Genomic DNA, 17,940 nt, shown 5'->3' with positions numbered 1-17,940 from the left:
TTTTTTTTTAAAGATTTTATTTATTTATTTGAGACAGAGAGAATGAGAGAGAGAGAGCACATGAGAGGGGGGAGGGTCAGAGGGAGAGGCAGACTCCCCGCCGAGCAGGGAGCCCGATGCGGGACTCGATCCAGGGACTCCAGGATCATGACCTGAGCCGAAGGCAGTCGCTTAACCAACTGAGCCACCCAGGCGCCCCTAAACGGATTAATTTTTTAGACTTTTCTCTATTTCCCGATTCCTTACAAGCATGAATTACATTTTAATTAGGAAAAGCTTTTCTGATCAACAGTCTGTTCAGTTACTACATGTGCTTGTGTACTGCATAGCTTATATGCTATTGGTAAATAGGAGAATACATAAGTATAATTTATACCCAATTTTTCCCAGGCAAAGGGGGAGGGAATAGTAGAAATATTATAACCTTCAGTGGGAGAGAAAAAAAAATTCTCAGCTTTGATGTCACCCTGGCAGCAGATCTCTTTCAGCTTTATCGTAAGAAAATTCAATAGGAGCCCTTGTACACAGGATGCTTTCCCAGAAAGGCTCTGCCTCAGGTGTCTACCTTACTCCTACCTGTCCCACTCTAGCCAAAGAGTCGCCAGCACATGGCCTTTATCATTTGAAAATTTTAAATACCAGCTGTGCCAACCTCCAGCCACACGGGAGCCACATTATCTTTCCAGGTACTAGTAACCATTTTTGTTAGAGCTGTTGCTACAGTTCCAAAGACTTTTGAATGGCTTGTTATCTATCCCTAGGAGTCCTGCCATTTAGTGCACATTTTGCAGAATGGGAAGTTTTTCAGACACATCACAATTTAGCAGAAACACCTGCATGTTGCTGTGTTGATTGCTTTGGAATTTCATTATTTTAATTTTTAGTTCCTTTACTGTGATGATTTGTTTTAAACAATTTTTGACAAGGACAAATGGATAATAGTCCACTCTTCACATGAACGGCACGAAGTTTCTCTTTGAACTCTAACTTGAGTATCTAACAATATTCTATTAAGATGATGACAAGACTATATGTACAGTATGTGCTGCCAAAAAACAAGGAAATAATTTAGCTGCAGAATCCAATTCTTTCTAGACCTATAATTACACTGTTGCCGAATCTGCAATCCAAAGATGCATCAAGACTGGACTCCTGAGCAAGTAGCTGCCTCTCTGTAAGTAGGGTTTTTAGGAGCAACAGGAGAATACTCTTGACTAAAATGTCTATGCTGAAGGCTCTAAATTGCCAATAAGAAGTTGACACTGTGAATCCTTTCCCTATGTCTTCTTATAAAAGTGTAGGGAAATGTCTGTTACTGGGATCCATTGAGAAATGAAATACTGTGATAATTTCCAAGTTAACAGTGTTTAACCAATTGCAACCCAATTTTAATCAAACCGTTCCACGTACGGTGTTTTTTAAGAAGGTACCAGTAACCCTTCCTCGTCGTCCCAGTTTTGCTCTTAGGCCATGTCCCTGCCGGCTCTCTTTTCTGTGGAGCTTTTGCTCACTCCCATTCCTGTTGCAAGCTTTCACCACCACTTCCTTCCACAACTCTCGTCCTCCCTTCATTTAGTAACTATTTTCTATGTGTTTACTGTATGCCAGGAAGAAAGTGTTATTTCCCTCCTGCCCCAGGAGAAATGTGATATTTTATTTTCCCGACTTTTAAGATATCCTGTTCCTTAAGAACCTAGGTTGTATTATATCCTGAGCTGGGGGACTAGTTAAGGGAATTCACTTCTACCATTTTTCCAGGGACGTTGTGGCTGAGTATCCAGTGGGGAGATTCTACGGGGAGAGGATGCTGATGTGGTAAACAGCAATGAACTGATGACCAATTCAGCTGATTTTAGTCCTGGTTAGGGAAAGCCTATGCTTATCTAGAAATAACCAGAACAGTAGTAACCATAGAGGATGAGGGACTTTCTATTCACTCTGCATTATATTTACTTCCTGATATTATTTTGAAAATCAGCTTTAATACATGTAGTGTTAACACTACTCTTTGTAGGCCCTTCCTTACAGGCTTGTCTATTTGGTATTTTTGTGGTGTCAGAATATTCACTGTAGATTTAACTTTATTTTCAGGTCCTGAGATAAAAAGAGCTGTCCATTTGGGGAGTGGCAAGGGTTGCTCAAAATCAGACTTCAGTGGTTCAAGAGCCAAACCACATGAGAAGAACTTGGGCCTGTTACACTGTAGTTTTAATTCATTTTTAAGATGTTCTAATGAAAGTTACAAAACGATTTAATCCAGTGTCCTACTTGCAGAAGTCTTCATATTTCTGGTTGTTTAGGGAGGAGTGAGACATACACCTTTGATAATATTATTTTTCAAGTTTCTGCTTAAAACAACAATTGCTAAGAACAGAAGGATACCTGATATATTCATTGTACACAATCTTAAGGTATGGGTGGGGACCACATGGCATTGTTCCCTATTCACCTCACTCATCTGGTAACTGTTACACTTTAAAAATTGGCACCACTTCTCTTTTTGCCAATAAGAGACATACTTTTAAAAAGATGGGTGGATCTCTGATGGAAAAAAAAAAATGGAAGGGTGAAAACAGATGTCATATATTAGGGGAACACTTATTCTAAGGAGATTGGAATTAAATAAACTTATATTTTAAAATCTCTGTTAAGTACTATGTACTTCAAAAATTGATTGTTTAGGGGCACCTGGGTGGCTCAGTCAGTTAAGTGTCTGCCTTTGGCTCAGGTCATGATCCCAGGGTCCTGGGATTCAGCCCCACTCCGGGCTCCCTGCTTAGCAGGGAGCCTGCTTCTCCCTTTCCCTCTGCTGCTCCCCCTGCTTGTGCGTTCCTCTGTCTCTCTCAAATAAATAAATAAACACAATCATTAAAAAATGATTGTTTAGCTAGTGAACTAGTAAGATAATTAAGTTTTTTTAAAAAATAGACATAATGTATTAAAATTATGTCCTTTCAAATGTAGTAAAATTAGGTCCTTTCAGCCATTGTTCTTGATTGAATCATTTTATATATATATATAAAAGGGAATTCACTTCTACCATTTTTATTATATCATATATATAAAATAAAACCTAATAGTAAACATTAGGTTTCGCCTCCATAAAAAGAGTATTCTAGATTCTCAACAAGAATGAAAGAGCAAAATTATGATAAATGTGTTTTTTCTTTCACAAGATCATGGATCTCAAGTAACGCAATTTATATAGAAAGAATCACCATTTTGTTTATGCACCTTTTCCCTATTTTTCTGGAGGTATAGGCAGGTAGGGGTGATACTGAAACTATTTAACAAGTGGTAGAACAAAGGCACCAACCAATCAGAAGAGACGTCTGCTATACGTTGCACACCCGGGCTTGCCAGCCCAACATGTATCCTTAGATACATGAATCACATATATAATGTAACCAGATGCTTAAGATGGGGCTTCTTTAACATCCGCTAAGTTTTTGCTGCATATAAGTTTTAGGTGTAAGCATGTACAGGTGAATGAAAGCATTTCTCAAGGTATCTTTTGCTTAAAACTCTAAAAGTAAATTTATTTCATATCTCTTAAAATATTGCCTTCTCCAAGCAGTCTCAGAGATGGCTGTCTGAATATTTGGATTGATACTGACTTTATTTGGATGAGAATATACCTCTAAAATATTTTCAGAATCAATTCTAAGTGGCCATGTCAGATGCTCAAAGGCTATCCCAAGTGGATCCTTTTCAACTTTCCTGTGTTCCAGAGCTACCCAAGAGCACAGATGGCTTTCCAGAAGGTGACAATGAAGAAAGTCTCACAGAGAAGCCTTAAAATAGCTTTTCAGTTAATTTGGGTTTTCCTTTGGAAATAGCCAAGAGTTTCAAACCACAGCTCGTCACAGCTGGCTGGAGTTGGGGGTACTCCACCTCACAGCTTGAAGTGATCAAATATTTGGCTCTGGGTCACAGATGCAGGAAGTTTCTTCCTGGGCCTTCTCATCATGGCTATTTATGATATGAAAAAGAAATTAAATTCCTTGGGAGTAAAGATCAATAATCCTTCCCAATTTTGCTGAGTAACTCTCACTAGATGAAATATTCTGCCACAAGACATTATTGGGATATGATTGCTGATAAAAAGGAAAGAAATGACATCATTGAGTCACATGTAAGACACAGCAGGACAGCCAAGAGGGTGAGAGATAAGATATAGCTCCTAGGTAACCATTCACAACACGAGTGGGGATTGTTCTAGAAGAGAAACAAAGAGCAACTCTATTCCCTGTGATTGGATTTAAGAGAGACAAAGCCAGAGGGACCTTAATAAGGAATGGCACAACTCAATACTTAGTACTAGGCCAAATGATTGTTTGCAAAAAAAAAAAAGCAGAACCGAGTCAGTACATAACCTTACTACCTGCAATATAGTGAAATAAAACTCATATAAAGTTTAATTATCACAAAATCAAACCACTTATAAAACTAAAAGCAAAATAGGGAAATATTTGCTCCCTGGATAGGGAAGGGCTTTCTAAAATATAATGCAATTGAAAATATGACAATGGAAAAGACAAATAATTTGATTAAACAAATTTTAAGACTTGCCTATTTCAAAAATTCCCATAAACAAAATTGGTAACAAATGTGAGAATAATGTTCCTCGATGAGATCACAAAGAGTTGATATTCTTTAATCTATAGTCTTTAAACTATTTAATAAAACCCATGAGATTCCCAAGAACTAAATTTTAGAACTAAACTCTTCAATAAAACCCATAAGACTCCCAATAAAGAACTAAAACTAAAGGTCATTAAATGGAAAAGACAAATGGCTAATAAACAAGTGAAGAAAGTACTGCTATTTTAGAAATCAGAGAAATAGAGATTTAAAAAACCATTTTACACTATTACATTAGCTGAAAATTTAGTGATGGAAATAGAATGTTGATAATCAGGATAATAATAATGTTGATAATAGCAAGGTAACTCTGATACATTGATAGCAAGATTGTAAAGTGGCACAACCTTTCTAGAAAGAAATTTGATCATATATATTAGGAAGTTTTCAAAATGTTGATGCCTCCTTTACCTGCTCAGGACATAATGGTCTTCACTTTATAATTGGGTATATGATTTAAGATGCAAATATCTCTGTGGTTGTTATAACAATAGGTTGCATTTATAACAAGTAGTACACAACTGGGATGGTGCTTCCTGAGAAGAGATTTTGACAAGTGGAGGGAAAGAGAGAACAAGGGACTGAGTTTCTGTAGTGAGAGAGAAGCGGGGAGAGGTCTAGATGGGGGGATTGTCAGGCACGTAAGATGTGCAGATATTTACTGCACGAGAGGCTAGGCACAGGAAAAAAACCAAGCCAGTTGCTTCGTTGTTTTGGAAAAGGTTGGCTTTTTTAAGTAGGATGTGAGATAATAGAGGGAAGAGGACCGAGGACAGAAATGAATAATACCAATGAAAACAGAGCATGTCCAAATTCACTCTGGAAACATGTTATTCTAAAAAACAATCCACTGCACAGAAGATAATAAGCATAACCTCAAAAACACCTGGAATATGGAAATACTTGAGTAACTACATTGATTATCAGTACTTTAGAGCTCTAAACTTAGCAAATGCCTAAAGCATTAAGTACTTTACACAAAGCCCCAGAGCCAGTTAATCCCATTTCAACACTTCCTAACAGACTGATTTCCTTATAAAAACAAAACAAAACAACAACAACAAAAACATAATGCAGACAAAATTGCTAAAAAACATTCCTGAGAATAACCTGGTACCTACCACTGTGTGGACTTGGTCATAGGTGCTCTGGATTTTCCCATTTACTTTTTTACCTGACAGAAACAAGGAGAAAATAACATTATTTTCATTCTTTGTGTTCCTAAATTAATTCTTCCTACTCATTATGAAGAACTGTAACTCCTGTTCTAACTCTGACATTGTTAATCATCTTAATTTGTTTGCTATCATTTAAAACCCTGATTCCAATGAAGTTTGAATGAAGGGATCACAGGAAGAGAGCCCAGGGCCCCCTGAAGTCTTTTTATGTTCACTTTTACTGGCCCAGCTTTCAATTCCAAACACCTGCACACATTACTGCTGTTTTCACTCAGTTGGTGCTCATAGATCTGAGATTGATTTAAAATACTACAATGGCCAAAGAACTGTTATCAATGGAGGCATCAAACATCAGCTTATCATTTTTTTTTTTTTAAAAAACCACACATTAATATAAAGGGTTCTGAAATACCAATACTCAAATTCTGTTCACTTTTGTATTTTTTTTTTTAAGTACTAGAGGATGGGAATTAACTCATCTCATATTTAAGAATAAAATAATTAAAAATTCAGTACTTAGGAAAAAAAGTAAGAATTACAGAAAGCTCACTGAAGCAGTTCCAGGTACTTACTGCCAACAACAGTCTTGTGATTGAAAATCTTACTCCAAATTCCACCTTCTCCATTGTCTTTCACTCCGAATTCATAAACTGTGTTGGGTTTTAGATTTTCCACAATTGTCTCAGTGGCCGGACAGAGTTGAAAAACCCATTTCTTTTCCTTATCCTTTTCTCTATAGCGAATCGTATAGTATCTGTTGAATAACCAAAATACGACGCTTGAAATTCACAGGGATGTTCAGAAGGCTATTTCGAGTTTCTTAATACACCACAGACTCCCATCTACTTCAAAGACTGTGTTTAATACTGGCTTCTGTTATTTTTTTTAGAAATTGTAGAGAACGTGAAAAAAATAGCTCAGTGTGTACTTAAGTTCTAATCCTGAGTTGGAGCGCATGCAGCAGCGCACTGACTGACAGAATTCAGACCTCTCAGTTCTATTATTCGCTACTTTGCAAAAGGAAAGTTGGAAAATGCTGGATGTTCATTTTTTTCCAGTTATGCATAGAGCAGAGCATAGATATAATTTTGTAAGTGCGTCATATTGTAGTTTTATAGCTGGATGGGTTTAAGCCTGGAACTGCATGGGTTTATGCCACGGAATGTCCACCAACGTAGTATTGTTCAATTTTGTAAAAGGGGGACCTGAAACTCTAAGTTGTATCGAGGACTGCATTCTAAGGGTAACATTTTCTTATCATTATAAAAATAGAATCAAGACCAAAGCCAAGCTAAGGGTACAATGAAAAAAATGAAACAATGCAAATTTAAGATCATGGTTACGTATAGGCCTAGGGCTTGGTAATATTCAGCCATATATATGGTAAAGTAATGATAATCCTCACCCCTTTTTTTGCGCTTGTATCAGATGCAAGGTTTTATGTATATTATCTCATTTAATTGTCCTAAAGTCACCTTTAGTGGTAGAAGTTACTAATCCCATTTTATAAATGTGAAAACAAGGGATTCAGAAAGATCACTTAATTTGCCCATTGTTACCCACCTAGTGACTTTAACCAGTGGCAGAACCAGAATACAAAGACTCCTCTTGACAATGCTCTAAACAGCCTCACTAGGTGGGACAGCAGATCAGGACAGGGGATTTCATTAGTACTGTACATGGTAACAAGAATGAATGAGCTAGAGCTACATGTATCAGTATGAACAGATTTTACAAGCAAAATATTGAATGAAAACAGCAAATTACAAGATAATACATATAGTCTCATACGATTTACATAAATACCGAAACGCTCACAAAAAAACTACGTTACCATATATTATTGTTGGCAGTGTAAAGGGACAACAAATACTGTAAGGATCTAATATTTGTGTTGGAGCTTTAGCTCCCAGTGAGATGAGATTAGAGGTGGGGCCAACAGGTAAATTTCATCTGCTTTTTATTTGTGAATAAACATTTTCAGTAAATAAAATAATACCTGTCGGGTATGATGATGGACACATAGGTATTTGTTGTATTATTTTCAGTTCTTCTATTTTAAATTTTCTCTAAAAAATTTAGTACCTCTCTCCCACTCCCTACCCTAGCATAATTTATTATTTTTTTTAATTTTTTAATTTTTTTTAAAGATTTATTTATTTATTTGAGAGATCGAGAATGAGAGAGAGTACATGAGAGGGGGGAGGGTCAGAGGGAGAAGCAGGCTCCTCGCTGAGCAGGGAGCCCGATGCGGGACTCGATCCCGGGACTCCAGGATCATGACCTGAGCCGAAGGCAGTCGCTTAACCAACTGAGCCACCCAGGCGCCCAACCCTAGCATAATTTAATGGGCTGAGATTCAGGCTGGTTGCTTTTATTTAAAGCCTTATAACATCACTCATATACTCATGCTAAAAACATTTACTGCCATCTCTAAGCGCCAGGCACAATTTGTTGATGCTACACAAACACAATTACCCAGAATCTCCGGAAACAAGGGCCAGGACTGGTTGCACAATTTATGAGGCTCATTCCAAAACGAAAACATGGGACCCTTTATTAAAAAATGGTTAAGAATTTCAAGACAAAGACAGTAGAGCATTAAACCAAGCATGGGCCCTTTGAAGTAGGGGACCCTCTGCAAACGCACACATTGAATGCCTGTGAAGTCAGCAGGGGGGGCTGGGGGGGGGTGCGGGGGTGGTACTGTTTAACAAATACAGACTGGGGATGATTTTCTATGTTTCTGTATATTTGTATCCTGAATGTATTTGTATATTCAGACTATTTTCCTACTAGTTACAAGCTACTGATATGCTTCCTTCTTTCTAGTAAAACTACTGTCAGGGCTCCAGTCTCCAATTTCAGAGTCCAGAGTGCTAACCATTACACGATGGAACCCACTCTCCAGTCTCCAATTTCAAAGGAGCAAAAGCCAGAATGAGTGAAGGAGGCTGTTCAGCCAAAATATTAACTGCTACTGGGAACGAACAGTATAGAATAGTAATCCTCTGTGTCCTGTGAGTTGAAACATCAACAGAAATCTATGAAACATTTATTGACAAGTATGCTGCATGGAATTTTTATTGTTTTTTCCTTGCCTTGGATACCATGCAATGTCAGAGAAGTGCAGAGAAGCTAAAATCAGACCAGATGGGCTACCACAATTATGCAGCTCTACTTTGGATACATGTCTCAAATCCTCATATGATGGGGGGGGGGCGGTGGTTGGCACGCTGCTAACATAATGACCAAAGGCCAGATTCCAGGGTTATACATAAGCTTGATTTTATATCATCTTTCTAGGAATGAAATGGTATAAAAATGCTCTACGAACTTACCCACATGTTAAAAAAAAAAAATCCATTGTGCAATTTTTTTTATCTTGATCACAAAGCATTTGAAATACTCTCTCTGATACAAGTTTGTCAGGAAAAATAAACGTACAGGCAGCTAACTTTTCTGCTTCAGAGAGGTTATCCTTGTCAACAGTGGCTTAATTGATAACTGTATATTATAGGCAAGTTCTTTTTTTTTAATTTTTTTTATTTTTTTTATTTTTATTTTTTATTTTTTAAAGATTTTATTTATGTATTTGAGAGAGAGAATGAGAGAGAGCACATGAGAGAGGGGAGGGTCAGAGGGAGAAGCAGACTCCCTGCCGAGCAGGGAGCCCGATGTGGGACTCGATCCAGGGACTCCAGGATCATGACCTGAGCCGAAGGCAGTCGCTTAACCAACTGAGCCACCCAGGCGCCCCTATAGGCAAGTTCTAAGTGTTAAAAGAGTCAATAAGACTATTTGGTGTAAAGTAATAAGTCACATTTCCTTGATTTCAAAGCTGGATTTAGGTCTTATGATAATAAGCAAAGCTGAAACCGAGCACACAGAAGGTTTTCCATAAATATTTGTGGAATGAATAAGACGGATACTTGGGTGCTCATGGTGTCATTCTAAAATTAGAATATAATTACTCTAAATGGACAATAATTCCATCACCAAAAAAACACTGATCTAAGCAATCAAGTTTACAATGATCTTTTTCAATGTGTCATTGTGTAAGGTTTCACTTACCAAACTCAACATTCCTATAGAATCAATGCAAACTGAAGGAAAATACAATAAATGTCTACATTGAACATTTGCAGAAGGCTTAAGATTTTACAGTGTGTTTCAGTTTACTCATACAATAAACTCTGAAGAGAGAATAAGAATTATCATAGAAGAAAATGAGAGACGATAAGTGTCTAGGTTTTGATAATCAGTACAGAGCCAGGCAAAATGGCTGTTTTCTGACTCCTAAGCTAATACCTTCAGCATTGCACTGGACTGTCTTTCTACTATGGTGCTTGGCAAAAGGAGATGAAAAAAGACAGGTAAAATGACCTAGAAGGGAAGAGGACAATTCTAATTCCTTTTAACATTACGTAAGGTTTATTATTTCATTGTATATTTACCATAACATGGAGTCACAGACTTCCCATTATTGTCAGAGGATACTCAGGATCAAATATTGATTGCACCCTTTTCTGTGGATGATTCAATTTGGACACAAGTGCAACAAGTCTAGTAAAGATACAGGTAGCAGTCAGTGAAGGTCATCAGATCAGACTCCTGGAAAGCCTGCCTCTAGCAACTTGGACTTTAAGAACAAGAACATCTCGTGTCCTAAGTGGTAAGGAACTATTGAAGGTAGTGTTTGGTTCAAATACCATTATCTCTGCTTACATATCCCTAATAGTATGAACACTGACAATAATGGTTATTGTAGCTTAAACAAAATCCTTAGCTCCTCAAAATGTGGAGAAGGCAGGTAGAGGCTTGGCTTGGATATTTGTCAGCTGCAAACTAGTAGCCTGCTTTCATGGGAGTCTTTGCCCACTTATTCATCACTTTTCTCCCTCAAAAGAGAACGGGGGTGGACTAGACAATCTTTGAGATCCTTTCTGTTCCTAAAAGATGACTGTAGCTGCATATTAGACATTTTATTCCAATAAAACACAGAGGCAGAACACAGGATAGAAACCCCATAAACAAAATTTATGAAATAACTGGCAATAAATTAGCAAGAGCAGAAATGGAGTAATATCAAGATAAATTTAGTCCTTTCACAAACCAGCCTGGCTTGATGCATGTGGTTGGCTATCATTTGGGCTTTCTATGCTTTTTCCGGCCATGTTTTTGTTTCTATGTAATTAGCTACCATTATATTTCCTAAAACATCTATTCCACACGTTTTGCTCTCTTCATATCAAAGGACACTTCCTGACACCCCCTCTGTCTGTATTTTTGCTTCTTGCCTTGTGGAGACTGGTGACTACTGATAGAAATTCTGTCCTCACTCCATTCTTCTCAAAGTGTCTCTCCCTATCATGCCCTCCCTGCCCGCCCCCCCGCCCCTGATTCCAGGGTTCTCCCTTCTGCCAACACATAAGCATCTAGGTAATTTTATACCATTTCCTTATTCCATTCACTCACTCTCTGAGTTGAATAACTGTTTAAATATTTTTCATTCTAACAAAAATAAAATGAATATTGCCTTTTTATCCCTGCTATCTTTTAACACAGAATTTCTTTTTTTAAAGATTTATTTGAGAAAGAGCACTCGTGAGCATGCACAAGCAAGGAAGAGGGGCAGAGGCAGAGGGAGAAGCAGATTCCCAGCTGAGCAGGGAACCCAATATGGGGCTTAAGTCCAGGACCCTGGGATCATGACCTAAGCTGAAGGCAGATGCTTAACCCACTGAGCCACCCAGGTGGCGCCAACACAAAATTTCTTCAAAGTAATCTACCTTATCCCACTTTCTTATGACTCATGAGGCCTAAATCTCTTTGTAATCTGGTGTCTGATCTGTTAATAAAACCTTTTGATCAAATCTAATGATTTAATCCTCTGTGAATTTCCTAACTACCTTAAAATCTACTCATATTCTTCTCCAAATCTGCTCCTATTCCTGTTGACTTCAGGTACCTTCTCCCTTCATGTCTAATCAGTTCTCAAGCCCAATTAGGTTTCCTGCATGATTCCTCTTTTACTTGTCTCTTGTCTATTTCTAAGCACTCATGGGACCAGTTTAGGTCTTTATTATCTTTGGACTCTTAAAATAATTTTCAAGCTGGTCAAAAATTTCCAAAATCTCTCTTCTTTATCACCTACTGGTGGCTGGCTTAAAATCAACAGAAGGAATAAGTTTCTACTGATTTTAGTGCTATCTAAAATGGAATAGCTTGCCTGAAATGGAAGTTATAAAATAAGGCAAATAATATCAAAATTAACAATAGCAAACACAGTTCCATTTATTGAGTGTTGTGTGCCAGACACTGTGTTAACGATTTTATATGTATCATCTCATTAAATTCTGACAACTCTATGAGATATTACTATTATTAACCCATTTTACAGATTTAAAAAACCCCAAGGCTTAAAGCATTTAAGTAACTGTCTAAGGCCATTCAGCTAATAATAGAACAGGATTTTGAACTTAGGTCAATCTGACCAGAATTTTACCCTCCATATCTATGCTGTTACCATTGCTGGAAATACTCACTGTGGACTCTGAATGGGAGATGTTGCAGAAGAGGTTCAAGAGCTAGATGGCCTGATCAGATTTTTTTTTTTTTAAGATTATTTATTTGAGGTGGGGGAGGGGCAGAGGAAGAGAGGAGAGGGAATCTTAAGCAGACACTGTGCTGAGCATGAGCCCCACACAGGGCTCGATCCCATCACCCTGAGATCATGACCTGAGCCAAAATAAAGAGTTGGTCGCTTAACTGACTGCCACCCAGGGGCCCCTGACCAGATGATTTTTAAGGCTTGCTCTGAACATTCCACCTACTTATTCATTTGTACCTTTGTTGAGACCTACTATTATAAAGCATGATGCTAGGATCCACATGCACTGGAAGAGGAGCAGGGCATCGTGAAAACTTCACAAATGAGCTCACAGTAGAGTGAGGGGAGGAGGTAGGTGTACAAATGGATAGAACTAAAGAAGTCGGGGTGAAAAGCACAGGGTCCTGAGGGTGGCTAGGTACAGCACTAGATGGCCTGAACTTTTGAAATGGACAGACCACATTTTAAATCCCATCTTAGAGGTGTGATTTAAAGCAGGACATCCTACGTAGGTCCAGGAAAACAAAGTAGTCCAGATTTAAAGCTCATGGCAGGAGCAGGACTCATATTCTTAGAGATAGACTGCAGGAGAGATTCTACAATTTCTTTTACCAGGCAGTGGGGAGCTGGTGGAGATTCTTCAGCTGGTGAATAAAGTTGAGCAGTGATGAAGGAGGCTAGACTTATCAGCAGTGGAAGAATTCAGGAAAAATTGGAAGGAGGAATCTCAATTAATGCACTATAATCCAGATAGGAGAGAACAAAGAAATGAATCGTGGAAGAAATGAAATGAAGAGAAGAAAATAGATCAAAGTGATATTTCTACAGAAGAATTGATGAGACTGGATTCCTTGTGCGACATGGGTGCTAAGAAGAGTGTAAATACAAACCCAAGCTGAATTTCTAAACTTAAAGAAAATTAAAGTAATAGAAAGGAGTTCTTTTGGTAGTATAGAAAATATGAATTTAATTGGAGTCTGAGGTACTAACCACATTATGTGGCCCCTGTAATGGAGAGAATTCCATCAACTAAAAATACAGTCTTAGAAACTTGGAAATGAGTCAAGGTCAGATGTCAGCACTGGAAGTCATTTACATCCTTGTCACTCCCACTGCTCTCAGGACAGCAGCAATATCAGCACTTCCTGTTACCTTTTAGAAATGCAGAATCTCAGGCTCCTCAGGCCTTTGGAGTCAGAATCTGCATTGTAAGAAGGTCTTCTATGTGATTTGTGTGCACAAAGTTTGAGAAGCACTGTTGTACTTGGAAGTGATAGTTAAAGACAGCACAGATGGGATAAGGGGGAAACAAAGACGAGAGATCCAAGGATAAAAGTCTATTCCATTTGGGGTGGTAGGATAACAAATTAACACAAGAGAGGAGGAAAAGGCTAAGAGGAAAACCTAAATAGAAACGTCAGAAAGGGGCGCCTGGTTGGCTCAGTCGGTTAAGCATCTGACTCTTGATTTCAGCTCAGGTCTTAATCTCAGGGTCATGAGTTCAAACCCTGCACTGGGCTCCACACTGGGCGTGGAGCCTGCTTAAATATATGTATAATGTCAAAAAAGGAAGATGGCCACCAATTCCACAGAGAGGTTAGAAAGGGTAAGAACGGAGAAAACTCTTCTGGATTTAGCAATTAATTGATCATTGCTGACCACAAAGAGATATTTCAGTGGAGTGTTAGAAAGGGAAGGGAAGCCACTGAAAAGGAATAAAGACTGGGGTCGGGGTCGGGTATGGAAACTGGGAATAAAAGAGCAGACCACTCTGAGAAGTTCTGGAATTAAGAGATTGAAAAATCCCTTGGAAGAGAGAACAGGATTGAAAGAAGATGTTCTGGGATGGGGAAGTCACAAACATATTGGCAAGCAGGAGGCAGGGCCCCAAGGGTAGTGAGGGCTCCAGTGTGAGAGTGCAAGCTTACAGAGCGTGGACAGGACGGGATGGTGAGCACTGTCTGAAGTCAGAAATGGGTTCCTTGGAAAGAAGAGAAGAAAGAGAAATCTGAGGTGAAGAAAGAGTGAGCTGATGGTGGATAATCTAAATTTCCTTGGCATTGCAGAGGCCAGGATGGATTGCGGTAGGAAAGGAGCCAGGGAAAGTAGCCTGGATGTGATCCCCAGGAACCACAGTAAGGCGACAAGTGTCTGAATGAGAATCATTGGCATGGACATGGAGAGATAGAAGACGTTGATGTACTTGCCCAAGGCAGAACTCAGAGAACCTGGGGGCTCATCAGCTAGAGGAGAGGACAAATAAAAAATGAATAAATGAGTCAAGTTTCAAGTAGGAACGAACAGAAGAATTAAGGTACTTTGGAAAGTACTAAGAAATGGAGCTGATTATCAAGAAGAAATAGTAGGTGTTTGATTTTGTCACCTTAAGTTTGAAGTAATGGCGAGACATCAATGTGAAAACGCTGGCATTTTACTCTTTATTCACTGAGTATAAATATTTACTGAAGGCCTACTATGTGCCAGATGCTGACCCAGGGACTGGGAAGATAAAGCCGGTTAAGATACACATGGTCCCTGTCCTCACAGAGCTTAAAGTTTACATGGAAAGACGAATGGGTAACAAGGCAATGAGTTCAATCAAGTGAAAATGCACAGACATCAAAAATATTCACTTCTTAAAAACAAGCGGGGAACAAATAGAAAGGCAAGGGCCTGCTCTGGACTGGCCGAAAAGGCCTCGTTCTACATTAACTGTAAATAAGTACAAATGAAAGTGTTAGAAAATGTGAAAATGATTTCTAAACAATCATAAAGCTTTAATAAGTTGGCAAAGGAGTGAGAACTGAAGCAATCTTGAACACTTTAACAAGCTGGAAACATGGGAAGGAAAAAGTAAGCTATTAATGAGGAAATACATTTTGGTTAAAAACATGTTTTACTCTTCATCTGAGCCAATTTGGAAAGCTTTCTTTGGACCTTAGATATATTGAGCACAAATGTGTACATTCTTCCATTCAAAGCCTATTAAGAATAAAAACTATAAATTAAGCACATCTACTTTCCAATGTGGATTCAGAAAAGGATTTAAGAACATGGATACCCATATGGACCCTGTGCAAACAGGAATAGAGCCACGTGTCATGAAGGATAAAGTGATACTCCATTAATACTCCAAACTTAAAACAAAAGAAAGCATAGCGGTTTTCTCCCTGGAAACTTACTACACAGGACTTGGATACAGAAAGTCCAAAATCAAAGTATAAAGAGAAAAAATTCCCAATAAATTATTTGCTTTTCATAGGATAAATGGGGCTGTATGAATCAATGAGAACTGATTTTTTTTTTTTTTTTTAAATCAGAGACTTTACGCAGGGTGCCAATATAGAATCTGATGGATTACAATGACACCAGTAAGTGTTCCTGTAGCAAGCCAAGGGCATTCAGATTCCAATGATTTTTTAAAAAGGTACTCCTGAAGGAAAAATTCAGCATATTAATCTTCCAGTTTTCAAGAAGTGATCATTCCCTATAGCTACTACTCCTTATTCTAACCTACTGGCTTAGTTGAAATTCTAAAACAAAACAAAACAAACAAACAAACAAAAAAACCCACCATCATGTAGGGGTAGGTTTCTGCAAGTCTGCTTCTAATTACATTGATTTAGAATCCTGGTGGATTTATTTGGGTGTTTATAACATGCACAGTAGTTCCAGAGCTTTTAAACAAGGACTACTATTTTTTCTCAGATTCCACCAAGACTTTAAATGTCAACTCTTTATTAACTGGGAAGAAAGGAGGCATGTGTAAATGAAATCCACAAGTACTCAAAGTGCTTTTTTTCAGGCATCACCATTGAATTCTTCCCTTTTACTTATGTCTTAAGAGTCCCCTATTTCTGTCAAGGGTACCTTGCTTGTCCCACTCATTCAGAATTGAAAGTTTCCAAGCATCTCGATATGCTATTATTGAATCTTTTAAAAAACTTTATTCTAAGTAGAATTATTGATTTTGACTAGTGTGATTTGATGGGCATGACTCCATCTATTTGATGAGAAGAGCAAAGCCAGAGTGTGTGAGCAACGGGGTGAGGGAAAGGTACATGCATGGTTTGAGTAGCTTGGGTCTTCTAATCAATTGCCTTGTTAATATCCTAGCTTTACCAGATCATCTGCTCCTCTCCTTATGCTATAAAACTATGGCAACATCCATCAATTAAAATTAGCATCAGATAAATGCTTTCAAGAAGGGGTAGGACCAAGTGAAATTGAAGGAAAAGTTTGAGGACAGGGGAAGAAATCATATCCAAAGCTTTTTCTATGAATTTGCATGTCACCAAACTTCATGAATTTATCAAGCAAGGTAAATAACTATTAAAATCAGCTGCATTTTGCTGCAAGAGCACCAAATTTCCTTTCTTCTTTCCCACCCCCCTTTGGCCTTTTTAAATTAGAGACTAAAGAAAATGAAAAGGAATAAGAAAGCAATCCATAAATGTTATTTTTCTCAGCACTGGCATTCTGGACCAACCCTGTAAAGCTGGAATTATCACAAGAAAACATGTTCTTTTAAGAGTCCATTTTCCAAACAAAGTAAGTTACGGACTTAGTGGTGGATGATAAAGGAACATTTCAGACTCTTTAAAACTTCTCAAGCTTATTTAAAAAAAAAATTGGTTTTGGCAATATCTTCTACATGGCTTTTTCCAATAATTTCTTCCTTCAGAACTATGAACATGTGAAGGAAAATCTATTATTGTTCTTAGTCTAGATTTCCTAATCAAAGTCATATGAAAGGTACTCTTGAGAACTTACAAACATTTTTAAAGGTGCTTCTTTCTAATTCAATTTAGACAAATAAAAATAAAACACCACACAAGAGAGATCAAGCCAAAAAATGTATGAAAAAGTGCTCAGTATTGTTAGTACAAGAGAAGTGCATATTAAAACTCTAACAAGATGCTGCTACGCTAGAATAGAGAAAATGCAAAATGTTCACAGCATGAAATGCTGGTGAGGATGTGGAACAATCTGAACTCTCATATTGCCTGTGGGAGTATAAATGGAAAAGTCAGGCAGAAAAAAAAATTAAATATACATTTTCCCCATGACCGAGCAATTCCACTCCTAGGTATTTATTTAAGAAAAATTAAAAGATATGTCTACAAAGCTCCTACAAAAACATTTATAAAGTCTAAATTCATAATAATCCAAAACAAACATAATTAGGTATCCACCAACAAGAGAGTAGTTAATAAATGCTGGAATATTCACATAATGGAATACTACTCAAGAATAAAAAAAAAAAGAATGAACTATTAATACCTGCAATGTTATCAATGAAACCCAAAAACATGCTGAATGCAAACAAATGGACACAAAAAACCAACATAGTGTATGATTCCATTTATGTGTAATTATAGATTAGGCAACCTAATCTACAGGGATAGAAATCACATCAGTGGTTGCTTCTTGAGGAAAGTTCTGTCTGGAGGGATGACAGTGTTCTATTTCCCGATGGAGCATAGGATACTGATCAAGCTGTGC

At 37.8% G+C, this 17,940-nt stretch overlaps 1 protein-coding gene across 3 annotated transcripts in view; it reads right to left on the bottom strand.

Annotated features, from left to right (window-relative positions):
• Positions 1-17,940, bottom strand: part of ABI3BP (ABI family member 3 binding protein) — a 242,073-nt gene that overhangs the window by 132,856 nt on the left and 91,277 nt on the right. For all 3 annotated transcript variants that reach the window (XM_081797763.1, XM_081797752.1, XM_081797759.1), the window contains exons 5-6: positions 6,395-6,576; positions 5,766-5,818 (exon numbers count right to left, since the gene is read on the bottom strand). In XM_081797763.1, coding sequence (XP_081653889.1) covers positions 5,766-5,818; positions 6,395-6,576 — 235 coding nt within the window. The remainder of the gene's footprint in view (positions 1-5,765; positions 5,819-6,394; positions 6,577-17,940) is intronic.

Source organism: Leptonychotes weddellii, chromosome 1 (assembly GCF_054177405.1).
Source record: "Leptonychotes weddellii isolate Sample4059 chromosome 1, ASM5417740v2, whole genome shotgun sequence".
Classification (NCBI taxonomy): Eukaryota; Metazoa; Chordata; class Mammalia; order Carnivora; family Phocidae; genus Leptonychotes; species Leptonychotes weddellii.
This window is presented reverse-complemented; position numbering and strand designations above follow the sequence as displayed.